At 34.9% G+C, this 22,994-nt stretch overlaps 1 protein-coding gene across 1 annotated transcript; it reads right to left on the minus strand.

The window, feature by feature from the left end:
* Positions 1-15,826: 15,826 nt before the first annotated feature.
* Positions 15,827-21,316, minus strand: LOC128559380 (insoluble matrix shell protein 6-like). The gene is made up of 4 exons (XM_053550731.1): positions 21,158-21,316; positions 19,915-20,041; positions 18,043-18,252; positions 15,827-16,580 (listed from the first exon to the last, which is right to left on the minus strand). Exons 1-4 carry the CDS (start codon positions 21,195-21,197, stop codon positions 16,538-16,540), a joined length of 420 nt encoding a protein of 139 aa, XP_053406706.1. The 5' UTR covers positions 21,198-21,316; the 3' UTR covers positions 15,827-16,537.
* Positions 21,317-22,994: the final 1,678 nt, after the last annotated feature.

Below are 22,994 nucleotides of genomic sequence, written 5' to 3' on the forward strand. Positions count from 1 at the left end.
TTATCACAGTTCTACTTTCATATTTTAAGAAGAAATATTGATAACAAGGATATTGGGTATGGTCGGATACATCATTTTGTAACTAAAAGGCAATAAAATCAGAAAACCAGCAAAAAGACATACAAGAACATATATTCATCAGTTTACTAGTAGTTTATTAGTTTATATAGCCGAGATGGGGTAGGTACGGGAGGGAGCTCTGTCCGTGTTGTGTGGGAGTGGGGGGGGGGGGGTAGGGGTCTCCCATAGAAATTTTTGAAATACAGGTAGAAATGGTGGTCTCTGGTGCATTTTTCGGTCTAAAGTTTAAGGTATAGTGGGAATTCCCCTCATTTTAGTGGGGCCAGTGGGCTTTTTCGGAAATTTTGAAATACAGATTCGAAATGTTGCCTGTGGTGCATTTTTTTGTCTTGATTATGAGGTACTGTAGGGGGTCCAATTTAGGGGCTCTCTAGCTGAATAGAACTGAATACAGGTTGGTTAGATTTTAAAGTATGGGAGGGTGTTCCCCTATCATTGTATTGGGGTCAGGGGGCTGTCTTCCTGAAAAATTTTGAAATACAGATACGAAATGGTGGTGCATTGTTTGGTGTAAATGTTTAGGTACTGAATGGGAAACCCTCTCGTGTTAGAGGGGTTAGTGGGCTCTCTCACTTGAAAAAAAAAATAAAGAAAAAGTGGTGCTTCTTGTGCATTTTATAGTCTTAAGTTTAAGGTATAGGAGTACCTCATTTTGTGGGTCAGGGGACTCTTCCCCTGGAAATTGTGAAATATCGGTATGAAATAGTGGTCACTGGTGCGTATTGAGTTTTAAATTTGATAATGATAATAAACAATTGGGTTTAACTATGATGAGTATAGGTCACTTAAAAGCAAACTGGGGATGGGGCAAGGGCCTGGCATGGCTATCAATATATCTTCTAGGATTTCTACCTCACCTTGCCTCAAGGAATTAATGAGGCAAATAATATTCTGATATATTCTATTCATATTAATATACTTTTTTGAAGTTTTGTAACTGAATTTTTCATCAGTGTGATAGGCCTATACTTTTTACTTTTTTTTTTGGCTCCTCAAATTTTAACCGAGGCAGCTGCCTCGGTTTGCCTCAGTGTGGCTACGGCGCTGGACAATCGCGCCTTTGCCGTCAACTTTTATCCCTAATAATAAATCTGGATCCAGGTCTGCAAAGTGTCTTTTCATTTCATATATTTTCTGTGAATTTCACAATAGTTTACACATAAACTTGATTAATTAAGGCCGCGAAACGTTAAGCTTAATCGCATGACGTCAGCGCATATTGATGACGTCGGCGTAACATAAAGACGAGAATTGATAGGATAGGAAACCAGACTTTATGATATTTTATTTTATTATATACCTATATAAATTCTGTAAAAAATTGGCTTGTATTTCACTAGTAAATATGAACAGACAGACAGAAATTCCGTATTGTACCTTTTAAACTCCGTATTGTACCTTCCGTATTGTATGCTGCCGGATTATTTTCATAAATATGCATGACCCGACACATTTCTATAAATAGCGCACATAAAAACTTCACTAAATTCCATTTAATATCGATAAACATTGAAGATTTCGTTCAAAAACAAAACAAGAATCAAAATGGTAAAGGTATATAATAAAAGGGTCATTATAACAGTAGCTAGATCTGGGACTTTGTATTCGGCTCTCGAGGAATTTGCAAGGTCGGATCACACTCGGCGCTTGCGCGCCTCGTGAGATCCGATCTGGCAAAATCCACTCGAGCCGAATACAGAGTCCCAGATCAATCAACTGTTATAATAACCCTATTATATTTTGAACAATAATCCTAAGGAATTTTATTTTATCGAATGTCATTACGAAAATTATTTACTGCAAAACACTGTGAATCATAGATAGTAAACCACAACAGTGAAACGGAGCCTAAGTAGAAAATATTCTCAGGTCGAAAGGTACAACTGTTTACACATTTGCTATAGACAGAAAAAAACATTCCATTGTCCCTTATTATTAATAAGCTTAGATAATTTGGCTGTTGATCTCAATACAATAGACACTGTTTATTTTCCAATACAGGTAACTAATAATTACTTTGCAATATAGACCCAACATAATTTTATGACGGATTATCTTTGAACATCCCTGGACTTACTGGACTCAACTGCTACATTATCAAAGTTTGTTAGTACTTACTTGTAATAATATAATGTTTTCAAGCTACATGAAATGGGGATGATAAATTTATTTTATAATCTAAAGACTTCTGTTTTTTTTTTAAAGAAATTAAGAATAATGCAAGATATAGGACATTTGAAACATCCCCATGATATGTTTACTTATGAAAGAAACAAAGTTAAGTGATTGATATTCTACTCATATGTTAACCCCAGTTTTTATTTTCGTCATAAAGAAAATGGGGCTGAAGCTTATAAACGAGAGAAAATGCATTACCGAACAGACACGAGTCCCACGACACGTACATTTTGATCTTATATTAGTGAGCTAATGCATATTTTAATAAAGCAATTATACGCAGACTTCTACTGATAAGTATAGTTGCTGATTGGAGACATTATGTTATGTCGCATTGGCGTGCGCGTGATTCATATAGCACATTTCGTCGTGTGGTCTTTGTGCTCGCGCCAATGCACCATAACGCAATGTTGAAAGTTTTGTGTGTTGCTTTGGCACGGGCACCAGCGTGACCAAACGAAAATTCGCCACATAATGAAACACTGAACGCGACAGAACGAAGCATTACATTTCTTGTCCGCGCACGCGCCATCAACAAAGAAATTGGCGCTTTAGCGAGGAAGCCAAGACGAAATGAAATATTTTGTTGTTTTTCATTTGTGTGTGCGCCATAAGCAAAGATTTCATTTATAGTGTTATTGTGGGTGACAAGACGGAATGGAATGTTTCAGTGTCTCGCGTAGGTGCGCCCGCAACGACCACATTAAGAAATGTATTCATAGCCTCGCACAAGCCTAGGCAACATAACGAAACATTTCATTATGTTCTTGCGCATGCATCAACATACAAATTAAATCTTTGTTAATGGTGGACACGCAAACGCGAAATATATTATATCATTCTGTTGAGTTTTATGATTTGTCATGGAGCGTTGTTAGATTCGTACTGTCGCGTTGGCTTGCGCGACCCAGTACGACTCACAAAACTTTCAATATGCGCGTAAAGATTACAAAGCGAAAAGTGATACAAAAACCACGCGCACCCCAAAACGGCATCACGAAATGTCCTAAATCAGCCGCCATAGGTAAAACTAAAAACGAAATAAGCTGAAAAGTATTAGATATTTATATTTTCCTTGTTCTTCAATATGAATTACCTTTAGAATGCCATGTACTTCAAAGTTGTATAAATGTTTCACTTGATGGGACGTAGACAACAAAAAAAAAACACTGAATATCTTGGCGGTAAAAATGTAACCACAATACGACAATCCGAAACAACTGAAGAACTAAAAATGTGTACCAAAATAGCAACCTTATGTCAGCTGATATTCATACAGCTTGTTGTGAGAGAAAATAAAAGTTTTGCTAGCTGCTTGAAACATCACACACATTGCAACTGATTTTAAAGCAGCATTAGACATTGAAATTGTAGATAGATCAGAAAAACGGAAATATTAAATGCATTTTGATAAAGCATGTAACGTCTTGTTTAATTGTCTTCAAAGAACTGTCCACTGCAATGTGGCGTTTTCATGTGTTTTCTTCATCGAGTTGTGAGTCCCAAACATCTATTACAGGAGACATGGGATGCGTATAGTGTTTGTATGTTCATCTCAGCGAACTGACAAAGGATCTTCTCACAGATTTTATAGATATTTTTCAAGTAGACATGTGCATATTGCGAGAAGTTGTTTCATGTCAGTTATAGCCATACAGTGGTGTCTGGTTTGAAATTTATATTATTATTCTGTAAAGCATTTTATCAATGCAAATAATCTTGTTAACGAAACATGATTTTCTTCAAACGGATCCGTAAAACTAGAATTTTTTATGGGACAGTGTTGATTGTTCAAGGGAGCTCTGCTATTTAAGTTGCACTTAATTTCACATCAAAATTTCTTTCTCGTCCACAAGTGTCGTATAATAGGTTTCCCAATCCTTTCAATTTGCAGAAATTTGTCTAACTGAATTCCCAGTCAACTGTTCTCCGATCTATACAGATGTCATAGGCGCAATCGTTCTTGAAAAGTATTTTCAACAAAATTGGTTTGAGACATATGCTGAACTTCATACGATAGGGCAAAATACTTCCATCCAAAAGGTACGGTAAGTATGAAAGTTCCAATCTATAGGAGGTTAAACTTGATAAGATACGAGGTTCCTGAAGATTTTTTCAGATTTGTTTGGTTCTAAAAAGGTTAAGCGTCCATACGATAGGACTTGTAGGTTGCTATTCAAAGACATCTTTTGAGAGGAAAAACAACTTAAGTATAACATTAGTTCCCGCCAAGGGGGTTAATCAAACATAAATGGTTGTATTTAAGTGGTATTTCTGATCATTGAAATTGTTAAGCCCATAACACCAATCGTTTAAATGTCATTGGTACACGAATTACTAAGGCTTGATAAGCTGAGGGAAATAATTTTTATAGGATATATAAGTCTCCACAACGCTACAGTTTTGACAGGGATATTCAATTTCATTTGTCGGCTAGACTAAGATAACGTCACTTTAAAGATGGAACCCATTTTATTGCTCAAGAAAGAAAGACGTAGGGTCAACCCTGGGATAAATATTCATGTTGGTAATTATCACAAATATTGTGTTATCTTACTTTCATACAAAAAAAAGGGGAAAATTAAGGGTTTTAATAATATTTTACTGTGTTAAGTAAGTGACGAAATAAAATTTTGCCGGACTTCTTTTTTTTAACTTTTTTTTTTCAAAACGACGCCATCTTGGTTTAAAAATCTGCGACTAAATATATATTAATGCAATGATTTTATTATGACGTTTTAATATCTTTCCTTACCAGGTATGTGAGCCATCATGATGAATAAAACGTAAGTTATTGTCAGTATAAAATTAATTTTTAGACTTCTCACCAAAAACAAAATCGAGCCTCATTTAGTATTCTATTCGACTTTATTCATACATTTAAATAAATAAGATTATTGCCTCATATTTCCTGCTTTCGTATTTACAAGGCAAAACTTTTCGAAATATAATTTGCTAATTTTGCTAGTATTTGCTTTTTATTTTGAAAGATATATTATGTGAAAGATTTGTGTTCATTGATTGCTTGTTACTATTATTTGTTAATGTATTTTTTTTTCTGAAAAATATGTGTTGCATTGTTGCAATGGTTGAAAAGATATGGCTGCTTGTTCTAAAGATATATAAACTCTAACTGCTAGTATGTAATAAATAAAAAGTCCCCGCTTTATCTAACGATAGTGTAACCATAAAACGCTCCTTAAAAAAATAATAGTAACAATGCAGTGGTTGCAACAGTGCGATATATTTTAGGCAACTATTTTGTCAAACGAAATCTTACAAGCTGTGAATAATTGAAATGTAAGTGCATTTGTTCTGTGCACGTGCAGTATAAAACGTAACATCTTTATATTTTGTATTAATCGGACACCTGTCACATAACTGCATAATTATAATTTATTATCAATTCTTTATGGATGTTTTTATGGTGGAACTGTCATACCGTGTTGAAAACCTAAAGACGCGTTTTTGTCAGAACAATATCTCTGTAAAAATTTATGAAATGGTGTAACGACACATGAAGTGTGCGACCTGTCTGCACACACTACAAAAGTAATATAACAAGAATTTGTATCAGAGTTACCAACGTCCCCCACCTAAGAACATTTTTCACAAAACATACTGCATGCCAATACAACATCTTCTAAGTAATAGAGCAACATTTTTACAACGTATATAAATCATAACTATACATTGTATATAATAAAGTTCATGAAGATATTATGAAGTTTGAAAATGTCTGGAAATCTATAATAGGTGAATGCTTTCAAATGCTAATATCTGTATTTTAAAGATTTAATGTGATTTTTAAATTGGTAAGAGAAATACATAAAAATATAATGAAATATTTTATGATATGTAAGGGGTGGGGGGGGGGGGTATTAATTAACAAATGAAATGCATGACACGTGTATGGTATTAAAAATCTTGTTTTAAAATTACACGCCAATCTACTGTTGGTCAATGCAGAGCTGCACTAAATTTCAACCTAATGTTTTGCAACCATAGTAACCCTGCATTTACCTATATATACCATTAAGTAATAACTTTTGCCTAGGTTTGCATTCTACAAGTCTACAATTGTTAATAGCCTTTTATACTATCAATATCAATCTCCTTACTTAAAACATAATTTCAATTTTATATCAGTGGGAAAACTGATAAAAAACAAATGTATTGTACTTTATCATATAAAACTGAGGTAAATTCATGTACAAGAAACGAGAGTTAACTCGGGTGCCTAATACCTTGATCTTTGCACATGACACATGTTTTGTAACGGTGAATATTTATGCCAAGCTATTTGAATAAACATTAATGCATAAAAAAGTTACAGACCCGACGAAAAATACTAAAACATGTGACCTTGACCTTGCAGCTATAGGTCTGGGTCTTGCACATGATACATCAACTTATTATGGGGAACATTTATGACAAGTAATTTTAAAATCCTTTGATGAATGACAGAGTTATGACCCGGACAAGAAACAGACCGTGTTAACCTCTGACTTCTAAATGTGACCTTGACCTTGGAGCTAGAGGCCTGAGTCTTGCACATGACACATGAAATCATAATAGGGGATTGTTGTGCCAAGTTATTTCAAAATCTCTTGATGAATGACAGAATTATGGACCAGAAAACAAACAGACCATATAACCTTTTACCTCTAGGAGTCTTGTGCATAACACTTCTTCTTATTACGGGGAACATTTATGCCAAGCAATTTCAAATTCCTTTGATGAATGGCAGAGTTATAGACTGGACACGAAACAGACCATGTTCAGATTTGTCCCCTTGACATTGGAGCTGGGGTACTGGGTCTTGCGCAAGACACGTTGTCTCATTATGGTGAACATTTATGCCAAGTTATTTCATAATCCCTTCATTGACGACAGAGACCGGACACGAAGAACGGACGGAAGGAGGAAGCCTATTTCTATGCCCCCTTGTTTCTTCGAAAAAGGCGGGGGACAATAACAAGAACTCGATCTAGCAAGGACAGTCAATGCCAGTAAGTTATTTCAAACGTAGTCTCCCGGAAACGTAAACCTACATCAGTACATGTATATATGTACATGTATGTATGTGTAAGTGACTACCATATATCCAAAAACTTACAAAGTAAAAGCAGTTACATAATTATTACAAATATAAAACAAACAAATGAAGGAATACTATGGGGCAGTGCTGTCAATGGCAAAGCACCACTAGGAAGGTGTAACGGGTTAACCTCGCTCTAACCCAACCGGCCCTTGCCATCTTCAAAAGTTGCAGGAGAGTGATATTAAACGCAATAATCAAAGCGCTGAAAGCATAGAAAGGTTGAAACCTTTCAATATGCTATTAACAACTCATAATCTGAAAAAATACATGTTGTACTACAGAAGAGTGTGTGTAGTACAGGAGTTGGAATTAAAGGCATGAAGATAGTTATTCGCCGGATATGCCTCCTGGTCCACTCGAATGTAGTCTTTATCAATATATAGTGCAATTTTCCCGCCTAGAAAATGCCATTTTCATGCCAAATATAAGCTTTGTTGATGCTTGATTGTAAAGAAAAATGTCTGCTGTTGATTTTAAGCTACGTTATATGCTTCAAAAAGTGAGTCGAAGCTGATTGGTAAAATGAAAGTAAAAGTAGGTATTTCCTGATGTCTACCAACGCAATATTAGCGTTTTCATCACGTATATCAGTCACGTGACCATGGTTTCACTGCATTATGGTAAACCCTATAAGAAGTCATGTGCATCCCTTCAGATCTTTCTCTTTACAACGAGCTAGTATAAAGTAGCAAGTGATCAGATCTCCAACAGTTCAACTCCAATATTATTTATTGCTATTTGTCAAGATTTTGTTCTACTATTGTAGATTGAAGCATATTTCCAAGAATTGCCAAATTGTGCAGATAAATCAGTAAATCAAAAGGATTAGCAAGCGTAAACTAAAAAGATTTGAAAATAACATCGTAGAATCAGCCGACTACAGGCAATACACCCCGTACAGAACCAGAATGCACTTACTACACACTGAAAAGTTCAACTCTAAGAATTCAACACCTCAAAAGTGTAAATATAAATAAAATGACGGAATGTTTATAAAGTATTATATTATAAGACTGACTGATTGAATGGTTTATTGATTGTTTAAATGAATGACTGACTCATTATATGAATATTTTGAAAATTAATTAAATGAATTTAGACTGACTGACTGATTGATCGAATAAAAATATGTCATTCTTTAAACGAATAATTGTATACTAAATTTTATTAAGGAAATAGACAATTGAGAAGAATGACTGAATGAAAAATAAAATCACCCGTTGATAGATACTTTGAATGTTGATTGAATGATTCAGTGAAATAATGAATGAATTAATACATGAACAAAACGTACAAATCAATCGAAATGAATGAGTAAATATGTGTACAAATAATGTAACCATTATTGTGGGAACTAGCTAGGAAATATGACAAATAAATAACTGATAATGATATCAATAAAATGTATATAAACATAATTATTATCAATCGATTAAACAAGGGAAAAAGTAAATATAAATATTAAGCAAAATACCATATTATTTAAAGTCAAATAAAAAAAACTTGCTACTGTGAAAACATATAGCACTTAATATTTAAATCGGCTTATCAATGAACTAGGGTCACCTTTGTGATTGCTGGACAATTGTATTGGTTGATTAAAGAAATTAGTCTGCATATTTACCGTATAATCTTGAAAGTAAATATTTAAGGAGAGGGTTTCAGATAAGCTTACAGCTTCCTACTCAACCCTGTATGCAGTTTTGATATATGTACATGTTGTAAATGAATTGTGATTAATAAAATATTGTTTAGACTAAAAGAATATCACAACATGTGAGTGGTGTGCATAAATATTGGAATATCAAACCTAAAACACACGTAAGAGAGAGACTTGGATAAGTTTAACCCGTGGGTAACTTCAAACTGGGCACGGACCCTTGTGAGGCATTCTGAACCATCCGCATATTACATTTAATTCACTTAAATGTGATTGCATTCAGAATTTACAAGTCATTTGAATTACATTTAATTTTGTATTAAATCCCAAAATTCATGCAGTGGAAATGCAATGTATTGATGTCACGACTTACATTGGTGCTGCAATCCAACTTCTTTAATTCATGGGCTGCTGCCTTTAAACTCCGCTACTTTGTTAAAATAGTTACTACAAACGACCGACCCTGCTAGAAGTCATCGGAGTCCACCAAGCTAGAAACTAGATATATCTACCCCAAAATCCTGCTGTTTCGACTTCCGCGCAGTTTTCAGATAAACAAATAACTGTGCGCATGAAAATCTTGTTACCGTAGAGCTAAATATATAATGTTTCGACAATTAAGGAACACTGATCTCTTCTCTGTTTTTTTTTTCAGAAGATATATTGTACTTATATAGCTGCAAGTCACTAAGCAAAGCGCTGACGGGGCACATGAATGTAGGGTTACATCGAGGAACTGCACAACGCCCCTTTGTGATATTCAACGTAACTGCTTTGATTCTGTTTAGCTTAAATGAAATCAAACAGTTTCATTAATCGGGGACACATGTACGTAGGCCTACATCGATAAACTTCACATCATGCAAACGCCCTCATGTGATATTCTACTGTCTACATAACTAATCACATTTGTTAATTCTATTGTGTTTAACAACCTATTTTTACTCTATCGTTTTCACTATGTTTTATTAACGTTTCGACCTTATGACCTTTATCAAAATGACAAATTTCAAGTAAATTTCTACATCATGCATTCTTTCAATTCTGACAATGTTGACACAGTATGAAATAATATATTCACCTTAAATGAAATTTAAACTTCAAAAGACTGTATGCGTACTTTTGAGATTGTTACTTAAATAAACATAACACAGAGCTATACAAATACGTCAAAACAAAGAAACATTTATATACATTGTAATTTGAGGAAATTATAAATGAAATGCTCTATCACTGATGAAACGTCATTAGAACTAAAGTAATACAATAACAATTATCGCGAAACTTGTATGATCTATTATCTGCAGGAACGTTATCATGAAAGAAAATGTATCACAGAATAAAGTTTACTAAATAAATAAAATTACATTTTTCTTATGTTTTATTGACTAATGATTTTTATAAAATTCTAAAGTTCTGTTAGATGTTTGTGCAAAGCATCTGTACAACGGATAAGTTAAAGAATGTGTTCTGAATGATATTTATTAAATGAAAATTAGCAACGTTACACAGGGTTGAACATTCGATGATTAAACATTTTCCCCAATGATGACAAGTTGTCATCTAGCACTTGCTAGTTTTATATAACCAAAATGACAGAAAACTGCCATACCACCTTGCACGGTTCAGTCTCTATTCCCGATTATTCTACTGGGCTATAAAGAGGACATGCAGTTTGATTCTGATGAAGGTACAATTCAACATTGTTCATTATAAGTAAAAGTGTTATGGAGAGCTTATTTCCCCTTTTAATAATCAAATATCACAGTTATGGACTTCTGACATGTTATTCACGTGTACAACACATAACTTAATATTTGTAAATAAATAACCTATAATCATAAACAGTTTGCCGTTTACACCGCTCTTTATAAGTTTTACCTAAAGGCCATTTCAGTATAAGGTATCGAATCATTTATCAAGATCTACAAGGCCACAATAAAGCTTATTGTTTCCTTGATTTGTTTTCTTATCGGAGTGTGTAATATAAATATGGCATCCACATTACTATAGTTTGTTTAAGTCAGATATTGTATCATGTTTTGCCCAACCTTTCAGTTTTTCGTTCAATATGACAGTGAACAATTTCGAAAAACAACTTCCTCTATTGTTATCCTTACTATTATCATCACCTTCTTTATGAAGTGGAATGATTACGCACCTAGTCCATGACGTAGAGAAACTTTGCTTATCAAAATATAACTGAATAAAAGATCTTATTGTTTATCAATTACATATTTTCCCTCTTTAACTTAAATATAAATATATCATATTATCCAAAGAACATGCTTTGTTTATATCCACTAATTTGACTGCACGTTGCATTCAGTTGAGAAAGTATATGTATATCAAAATCATTAAAAACGTTATGATATTCATAATTCTTGAATTACAATGTCTGAGCCTAAATTGTTTTAAATGGTCATAAAAACGTTGTGTACTTAATGCCATGCAAAAAGTGCAACATGCAGTATGTTGGAAAACTATGCAACCTGTTTCCAAATGTATGAACAACTACGAATTTGATATATGCAATTTTATTTACCCATCATTCTCTTCAAATCTTGCAATTCCAATTAAATTAATTATAGTATGAACTATGAATGGCTTCTCATTTATGCTGATGATAGTGTTATTAATAATATTGACCGTCTCTAATGAAACGTTCGTTAAAAACGCATAGTCCGGAAGCATAAAATTCAAAATTGCTGTTTACGACAGATTAATTTCATGTATATGATATGATATTCCATTTTGCATTTATATATTTCCCAAAAACCATTCAGTCTTTTATTTTTCATCTCATTTATTTTTATTGCAAGGGATCTCTTGAATCTACTCTTTGCAACTCTGCAGCTGTATGTAGTCAAACTTTTAGCATATAAAGTATTTTATTTTCAGAATTTTATGCACATTGAACTGTGAAATATATCTGTTTTTCTCCTTAAACTCTCCGCTGAACCATCTCGACGATTATTTGTACTGCTATTAATAAAATACGTATGTGTCAGCCTTTTACGCCGCACTTCAAAATATTTATTTCCCTTAACTGTTTTACATCTTGTGAAATATCTGGCCAAAGGAAGTCCTTATATTCCGGGTTCCATTTATAAAATAATGCGCTTCACATGGTAATGTATTTCTTTTGACTGGAAATGATAATGTTGCTTAACCCTTCAATGTTCAATGTGAGACATTTAATGCCACTCTTGCGATTGTCTTAGTTTTTCACCACCATTTCCAATTTGTCGCCCTTCGAAAACTCTTCCTTTTCCTTTTCAATGGCTTTCACTATGATTAACATGAGTCGTCTTCTAGTTTCCATAACCTCTCTATGGTATTGCTACTTACCCAAAAAAGTAATGTACGTGTTCTTTGCGGCATTATTTCTATGTCGGGGTAAAAAGTAAATTTAGCGACAGTTTGGCGCCATTTTCCGGGTTATACTTTCCAATTCCATAAGCGCGGTGTAATTGTTTGTCAGTTTTTACGTTTTCATTTTTCATGTTAGATTCTATGACGTCAAAAAACCTTATCCGTACAGGTAAACTTGTCTCCATCTATTTCGAGTGGAATGACACAGAATAATAAATTATCCCGCATACATCTACTCCTATGATCTTGAATGTCTGCTTGAATCTCTTTTTCCTGTTTCAAGGTTTTTTCTTTTTCGTTTTTGATATCATATTGTCAATTTCATATGTATGAAATAGTGTGTGTTACCTCAATATCAAATATATTGCCACATGCTTTAAGATTGAAGAAACACAGTAAAACAATCTGGACAGAAAAACGACTTTGTTAAACGAAACGTTTATTACTTTTAGTTCTTCTTTCTTTTGTTCTTCATCGATTTATTTAGATAAAGCTTAGCGGGTGCTTTTCGTCATGAATATGTTTTGTTTTAAGTTATTGAAACTGGTATACAGGATGATAGGTTAAGTGGCTTTTTGGTTGAAATTACCAAATGTCTTCAAATTATGAATACAGGAAGTGAACTTGATGCGTTGTCACTAATTATTTTAGCCAAATCAACAGAACAGAACAGTATATTCTAAAGGCAGGGAGATTTTATTGACCAGTGATAAGAAAATGCTACACATTTCCATGGAAAACGAACAGACTTCTTATGTAATCATAACAAAACATTTTATATAACACCAGTAGGTTTGTACCAAGTAAACATCTGTGCTATATTAGAGTTTATGATTCTGACCAGAGCACTTTTTCGTATAAAGTGTTTGTCGTGCTAAAATGGGGAAAAAGCCTGTCCTTTACAATGTTGACCTTAGATTTTCTAGTACGGGTGTAACTGAAGAAGATGCTGTAATGGATTCAGCTGCACATTGTAATGACGAGTGTACCTTTTTACATTCGTTACGGTGGCGACGGGGGGGGGGGGGGGGGGGGGGGGGGGGGGGGGGGGGGGGGGGGGGGGGACGGGGGGAGAGAACATACCGGCTCACCAATGCAGGCCTGAGACTATTTCGTTAAGTTTCCAGAGGATAAATTTCTAGAGGGCTTCAGCTTAATGAATGTCACAACTGAACTAGTAGCCTACACGCTGGAAAATATTTTAAAAGACATATTTAAAAAGCAAGAGGAAAAGAAAGACACAAGCAAATTTATTCCTCAAATATTTTGGACGAATATGCAGGGCTACAGATAAAAAGTGTAAAACAAATACTGTTTACTGTTAATACTGTTTTAATGATGTAGTAACGGCCTCAAACACTTTTCTGTGTCTATTATTTCGGGCAGTATATCTCGTTATTCGTTCTCTATCGTCACTTTTGGACTTTTTCTAGGGAAAACGGTTGGAATGACTGTTTTTCAGTGATCGTCTTGTCGGGACACTTCCTTACAAAAAAAAATAGCATTTTCATCAAACTGAGGATAGGTCATCCTTCTGCCAAGAAATAGCTTAAACATACTTCTGTGGTCCAAGAGTCATGTTTATGGATCCGTATTGTACTATAGAACATTGAACATATAATTGGCACTTAAGAAGTTCTATGTTACTGAAGTTCAACAACACATTGTTACAAATGAAACAAAATGTAGAAAGCTGTCAATGAAGAATGCCAAATCAAAAGTAGTTATCCATACGTTAGATCGTTGTTGCAGGAACGATATATAAAGATGTATGATTTGGCCTATTAAGAATTTCGTGAAACTGAAAGTAGAATTTTTTCGTGAAAGGAAAATAGACCAAATGTGTTAATTAAACACACGAGCACATCACAGAAGCTATTACATTCGCTGCATCAAGTTAATTTTTAGTTATAATCTGCAAAACCTACAAATTACCGTGTGATGTAACAGGTACGTAGTCGTCGTCAGTGAAATGGCTTCTGCAGACGTAGCAGAATTTGATCAGCGGTGACCATTTGTCTTACTTTTTTTTACGTTGATCATTCCGCAGAAATGATAGGATGTCCAAAATATTTACATTTCGGACAAATGCTGCTAGTTCAGACATTTTTTCACATGTATTCGTTATTTTCTGCTCGAATAGTGGTGAACCACGGTCAGGAAATTTGGTAAAAAAAATCCTATATTGATTAGGACCAATGCGATGGGATGGTAGCGCCACCAAAAATGCAATAAAGATCAATAATCAGATCATATTTACTCATTCCAGTATTGCACTGCACATGAACTTGTGCAGTTAGCAAAATAGTTTTAATCTATTTTCTGAACTATTTTCTGTGTTGTCATGTCCATGCATATTTCTAAACTGATGTTAGCGGTGGAAATATTTCTGAAGTGCTACTTTAACTTAGACCTAGCCAGTTGAAGAATTGGTGCCTATAATAACAGCAATTGTATTTGCTTACATTCATTGTGTTTTATTTGACGTTTTAGATGTACTACTTCGAGACGTTGACAAAGACAGATGAGAAGTAAGAAACGACACCTCTGTGTCGATAAATAGAATTTCAAATGCATGTAGTAGTATTTGCAATTCAAGAAAGAGTCGAACAGTTTTAACTGAAATCAAATACAAAGCGAAGAATACATATTACAGAGAGATATGAACAGTCTATGTGGATTTATTGTGATTCGAACACTTATACCTTAACCCCTCCAACAACCCCATTTTATATAATTGTACTCGTAGCTATGGCATTTGTGTATGCGGCATGATCAAATATTTGATTCAAAAACTCCGTAGAAGGAACTGCACTTGTATATGACATATTACTAAGGGGAGCAGAGAGGTGTTGGTTATAAACAGATACAGTCAAACCGACACTGCATTCGTTTTGCTTTATTGCGTTCTATACTTGCAAAGGAATTTCTTACATTTTGTCAACTATCACAAAGACGTCTTTATGTACCGTGTGGTAGCCGTAGATCTGAGGTGAGGTGTGCTGTATATAAAGTTACCTCTCATGAACAGACACAATCAAGCCGAGTCTGGTATTATTTTGAATGGATGCGTTCTGTGCTTCAAAAAATAATCTCAGCATCTACCAGAGAATAAAGACACATGTGTCTGTACTTTAAAACTGTATCTGTTACCCATTATGTTCGGAAAAAATGATCAGTGGAAGTAATGTGATACAAAGTTTTGTTTGATCGAGTCTGCTCATGGGAGGTAGTAAAATATGTGCAACGACCAGCACCCTTCAAGTATCAGGTTCAACCTCCGCGCAGGAATATTGTCTACTGTACCGATAAGGGGAGGTAACACTGTGTTGGAGTTTGCATCATGTTGTGCGGAACTATTATATAGAAATGTTGAAAGGACTCCATTATCTAAAATGACATACTGCACTAGAAATAACAACAACGAGTCTATGCTTCTTGTTTATGTTTTTGTTGGGTTTAACATCACACCGACACAATTATAGGTCATACGGCTACTTTCAAGCGTTGATGGTGGATAATGACCCCAGGTACCCCTCCATGCATTATTTCATTACGAGCGGGTACCTGGGTCGAACCACTGACTTTCCATAAACCAGGTGGTTGGCTCCCTCACATGAAAAATTCAACGTCCAGAGGGAGGCTCGAACCCACCTTGGTGGAGGGCAAGTGATCTGAAGTCAGCGACCTTAACCACTCGACCACGAAGGCCACTAATGCGGGCGCTGTACCACATGTAAAAACTATAGTTCTGGAGTAAAAAATCCGTTTGAAACATAGGACGAAATGAGGCGAAGTATTAGCAAACGCCTTTGATTGAATATGTTCATGGTAGGTTATTGTATATGAAATACACCTCATGCCGATTTGCCCTGGCCTGGACAAAACTACTTTATATGCCACACAGTAACATTGACTTGAAACAATGATCCAAAAGAAGCACAAAAATAACAGAAGTATCAACACGATGTTGACTTTGTTATGTTACATTTGCAAAACATCACCTACCAATTGAAGTGCCGCAACCATTTTGTCAAAACATTTAGAAACATAATTTTGATGTTTTTTTATACATTGTATTTATTCGATATTATACATCTTAGATACAAAAAGCTTCCACGTTCGCGCCCACAGTCCATCTATGTGCATGGGCACTGACCGTCACACATCTTGACTTTTCCGCTGAAAATAAAAAGGTGTATTTTCGTTATATAAATACTTGTTGTTGTAATATGCGCATGTCTGTGGCTACATACATCGTACTACATAGTCCACATACATGTATGGTATGTCACCTGTACACTTACCCTAACGTCGATCTACCTGATAACGTATTGAAAACAAAAACATATTTCCGTTGAGAAAATGTGATAAAACAAGAATACATGTAAATCAAAAGAAAGAAAAAAGTCACAAAGAAGGACATCACTGTACGTGAGTAAGATGGGAAAGCAAACTATTTGCTAGTTAGATAATTGTGCGACAATGTATACTAGGGAGGATAAATACGCGAAAAACCATCTATAGCGGTGAAACCTTCATAAAGACAAGATCAGCCATTGTTAAATGTAGATGCCGACTGCTGTAGTCATAACATGTGAAGAGATAAACATGACCTGCTGTATGAATATTCATGCTGACATCAATTTATTTCTACTTCTGCTCTTACTATATTGCTAATCTTAATATTAATGCTTCCCTTCTAAAAATACGATGATTTCATATTTGGAAGGCAAAACAACCTTAATGAAATGACTGTATAAAAGCAGCAGCTGAAATTTAATGGCAGATTCTCAAGTTTAATGGCATTAGATAACTCGGTTATTTTTCAAGGATGATTTAAATAACACTATTCAGTCAGCTTTTGAAAGTAGAGATAATATAATTGATATTTGACCTTACCTGATAAGTCCATTTAAGAACTAATTTATAGAGAAATTGTGTTTTAAATGACTATTCATACACGATGGGCGTAATAATTTCACGGGAGCGCAGCCCGAATGAAATTATTTCGTACGACGTTCAACCGCCCGAGTGTATAAATAGTGTTTTAAACACGGTTTTAGTATAAATGATTTCAATTCATATATACGATTTATTGTAAAAAATATATAAGATATGATAGAACTATTTAATGGCGCATGTGTGGCGCCAAATGGTAGATTGTCACGCTTCTTTGCTTATACACGCCAGGACCGGAAATGGTAATACCTCCATTAGGGCGCAAATGATGGTGAATTATTTTGCACAGCTTAAAATCAACTCCATGTGTATATGAATTAATTCTGACAGTTATGCTATGTGATATTTTATTATGTTTTTCAGTAAATTTGAAAGCGCTGTTACCCGATGCGCACATAGCGCTAAATATCACATGACGATATTACATAATGCTCTGATTAAAGCATTGTTAGTCATATAAGAATAGACAAATACCCATATAGAGAACATTATGTAATTACAGAAATTCAAATATATGCGTTAAAGTTAACGCAAATAAATTAACACAGCATATATAGGTAGTATCGTCACGTCTTCTTCAAGTTACTGCAGTTAATCAGATTCTGCGCTGAATAGACGAGTTATGACACAGAGAAAGTATCTGCAACTATTGACTAGAAGTTTATTTCTTAAATTGACTTACTCGCAGTTTGCTTCGCACTCATTATCGTAGGTTTCGCCATCGTATGTACACACATAATCTTTATCTGGACTGCACCTACAGTCATTTTGGGGTAGTGGCTCGTTGTACACGTACACAGGCTCCTGGGGTTCAACTGGTCTCGGTTCATAGTATATCGGTCGGGGAGGCCTGTAGCAGGGACATCGGCCATCACACTGTTTGTAGGCCCGGCTGTAAATTCACGAAATACATTATAGTTTGGTTATAATGACTTTCAGACATATGCAACATCTGGAAGCAATTGAAATAACCGTTAAGATTTAAGTAAATAGTTTCTGTTATAATTGAGAAATATTGTATACGTTATTAGCAACTAATAATACTTTTTGTTTTACCGGATCAGCAACAGTTGACACAATCTTATTCTAGCCGTTGTCCGAATGTAACAAAATGGTTGTCAGATAGTAGAAATTCTAACATTAGTTATTATTATTATTATTAAAATACGCTCAAAAGTGATTTACATAAAAGCACATATATAATGTTCAATAAGAAAATATTGGATCACAATTTGAAATATACTTTATGAAATAAGTGCGAAAACATGAAACAAAATACAATAAAAAACTGATCTATCAAAGTTACAGGTTAGAACAGAATAGAACAAAAGATATCATACATTTTTAACCGACAAAATTAACCAGTATATGAGGCCTGTGAAATTCATCACTGCATGCAAACCGTCCGGGATGATTGGGTCAGTCCGTTATTGGGTCTCTCAGTAACCTATCTTTGAAATATGTGGGGTGAGTACGATAATTGTTGGGTTGGTGGGAGTGGGGGTGTAGGGAGTCGTAAGCCGAGTGCCCATATTTATCATACTGATTCACTAACCAACCTAATAACTGATCTGTTTTGTCAACCACTTATTTTTAGCTTAACACGACATGAAAATCTACTGACACCACGCAGAAATATAGGGTGTCACATGCGAATTAAAAAGGTAGAACGCTGAAAATCTAGCAAAAGACCCTTTGGAAGCATAGAATGCAACCAAGCAAAACAATAACAGGTAGGGTTTAAATGTGTGTTTGTTTTGGGTTCAATGCCGTTTTTAAACGGTATTTCAGTTATGTAACGGCGGGCGGTTAACATAACCAGTTTTCCTGGGTGCTGTACCAGTACAAACCTGTTCTCCGCAAGTAACTGCAAATTTCCCCACATGAATCAGAGGTGGAGGATAAATGATTTCAGACACAATGTCTTTTAACAAATTGTCACGGAGAACATACGGCTTGCCTGGGGATCGGACTCGCGGGCCCGCGATCCGTAGATCTGCGCTCTCCCTATTGAGCTAAGAGGGCGGATGAGTCTATTGAGAGGTAATGGAATGTGCAACGCCCATACAACCCCTAAAACCGGGATAAGTAATAATTACTGGAGCTTTATAACTTGTTCCATTGCTCCAGCGATTGATCAATAAATATTTGGTTAAATGCCAGGGTTACATATTCTCGCCGCATTCCTAAATTATGTAAATATTTCTACAAATTGTGCCACCGCTTTTCCCTTATTTGTCAGGGTATTCTGAAAGTTAGATACTGTTGACCTTTACTGAGCGAAACTTTCCGGTTTAGTTATAGATGTGCGATTTTACGAAAAACTTAAATGTGTAACCTTTCTCATGAATAGAATCAGTTGAACCGAATCTGCTATTTTTTATTCAGTTGCGTTCTATTTTTAATATATATCAACCAAACATAAATGAGTATTACAAATATAAAACATTCTGAATTGTTAACAAAGCGTTATTATTGAAGCTGACTACAATAACAAAATCTGCACGCCTCTATATAACCTAAAATAAAGATATATGGACAGCCGTATACATACTCGCACTTCAGCATGCACTCGTTGTCATAGGTTACCTCCCCTGTAGAACATACATAGCTGGTATGGTACCCACAGTACCTCCTACACTCGTCGCCTGACCAAACGCGATAGGCGCTCACAGCAGCAGCTATAAATATACCGTTTTGCTTATTCTTTACACAGTTTCTGATCAGAATAACTTTTAATGTGTGTTCTTCAGTGCATACACTTTTTAACAGAACTCAGAGACAGAGTGAAGCAAATGAAAATCTCTTGTAGATCCAGGCAGATAGAAGCATTCATTTTGTACGTACTTTTTTAAATTCGTTAAGTAAATCGGGAAAATGATTACCAGTAAAAAAAATAAGATTCATAATCAATATCATAGTCACGTGATGCTAAAATACAAAAAAAAAAATTCAAACGATTTATTGTACGGCAAGTATCAGGTAATACTTAGTAATAAAGCAAAAGTATGAAAGGCACACATCATCAAAGGAAAAAATTGAAATGCGTTATTAGAAAATACCTGATACTAAATGAGCCGTGCCATGGGAAAACCAACATAGTGGGTGTGCGACCAGCATGGATCCAGACCAGCCTGCGCATCCGCGCAGTCTGGTCAGGATCCATGCTGTTCGCTAACAGTTTCTCCAATTCCAATAGGCTTTAAAAGCGAACAGCATGGAACCTGACCAGACTGCGCGGATGCGCAGGCTGGTCTGGATCCATGCTGGTCGCACACCCACTATGTTGGTTTTCTCATGGCACGGCTCAAATCATGAAAAAACAATATTTCACTAAAATAGTGTTTTGTTTATAAGGTACCTTTATTGCTTTCTATTAGTAGAAAGTAGTATGAAAAAATATATATGTGTAATTGATTTTAAATTATTTTGTGAATGTGGCAAACATTTAATTGTATTTAAAATACGTTATAAACAGACATATTATTTATTTATTTCTTTATTCAGGTTTGTAATTCTGAGTCTAGTTTTATCAACTCAAAATAATAAAAATATCAAATAAAGACCAAAGATAAAGAAGTACTGAAGACCGTTTGATTAGTAAAAACCTTTAACATATAAGATACATGTTAAGCACAGTGAAATTACAACAAACGTTATAAATAACTTAGATATTTGAATGTTGATATCATTTTGTACGTTTTTATCATTGAAATAATCGTTAGCGTTTGAATGATACAAGCTTACAGCAAATAGTTTGAAAACCGATGTAATATAGAGAAAACATAAGAACAAACCTGATGCAGCTAAAAGCAATAAAGCAACTTCCACCTTCATGGTCGTTATCTGCTATCCCTTAAAACTGGCAACAAGAATTGTACTGTAGACGGACCACAAGTGTATGACACCTTCCCGCCGGGAGAATGGGCTTTTTGTACTCAAAAACTCCACGCTTCGACGCTTATGTATGATTTGTTTACTTGAATTTGGCATGTTTGGTTTTATGCATGTTACTGTCAAGACGTTTATGTTGACGAAAAATGGCTAATTTACCAAATTAATGACAAAGCCATTAAATGACATACAAAAAAATCGTATATCCAAATTGCGCAACTAAATGCATCCGCCTGTCTTAGTTGATGCATTTTAAAATATGCCCTCATATTATTAATTATTCAGTAAACATGTAATGCAAAGAAAAACACTGACGAGAAAAAAGATATGAACTTTAAAGTTAGAACGCAACTGTTCAGGTACATTTTATTGCTAGACCGCTAACAGTTAAGTACTCGACATTACAGTTTTATTTAAAATGCTTACTGGACAGTTGCAACTTAATGAAACTTGGCATGGATGTGTTTTGGATAGTCCTCAACCAATGTTGTTCAAACGGTTACGCTTGGTTTCACATAGGGGCCGCCAGAGCTAAAAATAGAAAATTCTTCAAACGACATCTCTTGAACCGATGGTCCGATTTTTAAATAATTTCAAACAAATGGTCTTTATGTCACTCTCTACCAATATTGTTCAAATTATTTTGATTCGTCAAAAACATGGCCGCCAAAGGGCGTGGTCACTTTTCCCTATATGTATATAGTGGAAACTTTAAAACTCTTCTTCTGTGAAACTGCTGTCCTAATTTTAAAATAATTTTACACAAATGGCCCTTGTGTGGCCCTCTACCAAGATTTTTCAAATTATTCTGATTCGTCAAAAAAAATGGCCACCAGAGGGCGTAGTCACTTTTCCCTATATGTATATACAATGTAGTGGAAACTTTAAAAATCTTCTTGTGTGAAACTGCTGGCTCGATTTTAGAATAATTTTACACAAATGGTCCTTGTGTGACCCTCTACTAAGATTGTTCAAATTATTTTGATTCATCAAAGAACATGGCTGCCAGAGGGCATGGTCACTTTTCCCTATATGTATATAGTGGTAACTTTAAAAATCTTCTTGTGTGAAACTGCTAGCCTGATTTTAAAATAATTTTACACAAATGGTTCTTGTGTGACCTTCTACAAATACTGTTCAAATTTTTCTGATACGTCAAAAAACATGACCGCCAGAGGGCGTGGTCACTTTTCATCAAACATTTCTTTAAACAACATTTCCTCCAAAACTACTGAATGTATTTTGATGAAACTTTACACAAACGTTTTCTGGGTAGCCCTCTTTCAAAATTGTTAAATGGTTCCGGTTCATTGAACATACGGGTATGTTTGGTTAAAAATAGGTTTTCAGCTATCAGACTTTAAAAATCCTTTTTTCTAGAGCCTTGATTTTGGCATCTCTACCTTAATTGTCCAAATTATCGCCCTAAGGTCAATAAAATGGCCATGTCCGTGTCTGACATGTACTTACTATACGCTTATATATAAGAAACTTTGAAAATCTTCTTCTCTGAATCAATAATAGCTAGAGCCTTGATATTTGGCGTGTGATATCAGATTTGTAATGTCTACCGCAATTATTAAAATTATTGCCCAAGGTTCAAAAATGTGTGTGACATGTATATAATATAGGCTAACATAGAAAAAACCTAACTCTGTACTTATACAAACACATTTGAAGCCTTGTACACAGGTGACCGCTTTAGGGTCTTGTTATAAAACTGGCAGCTATAACATTCAA

This window comes from Mercenaria mercenaria, chromosome 9 (assembly GCF_021730395.1).
Source record: "Mercenaria mercenaria strain notata chromosome 9, MADL_Memer_1, whole genome shotgun sequence".
Lineage (NCBI taxonomy): Eukaryota > Metazoa > Mollusca > Bivalvia > Venerida > Veneridae > Mercenaria > Mercenaria mercenaria.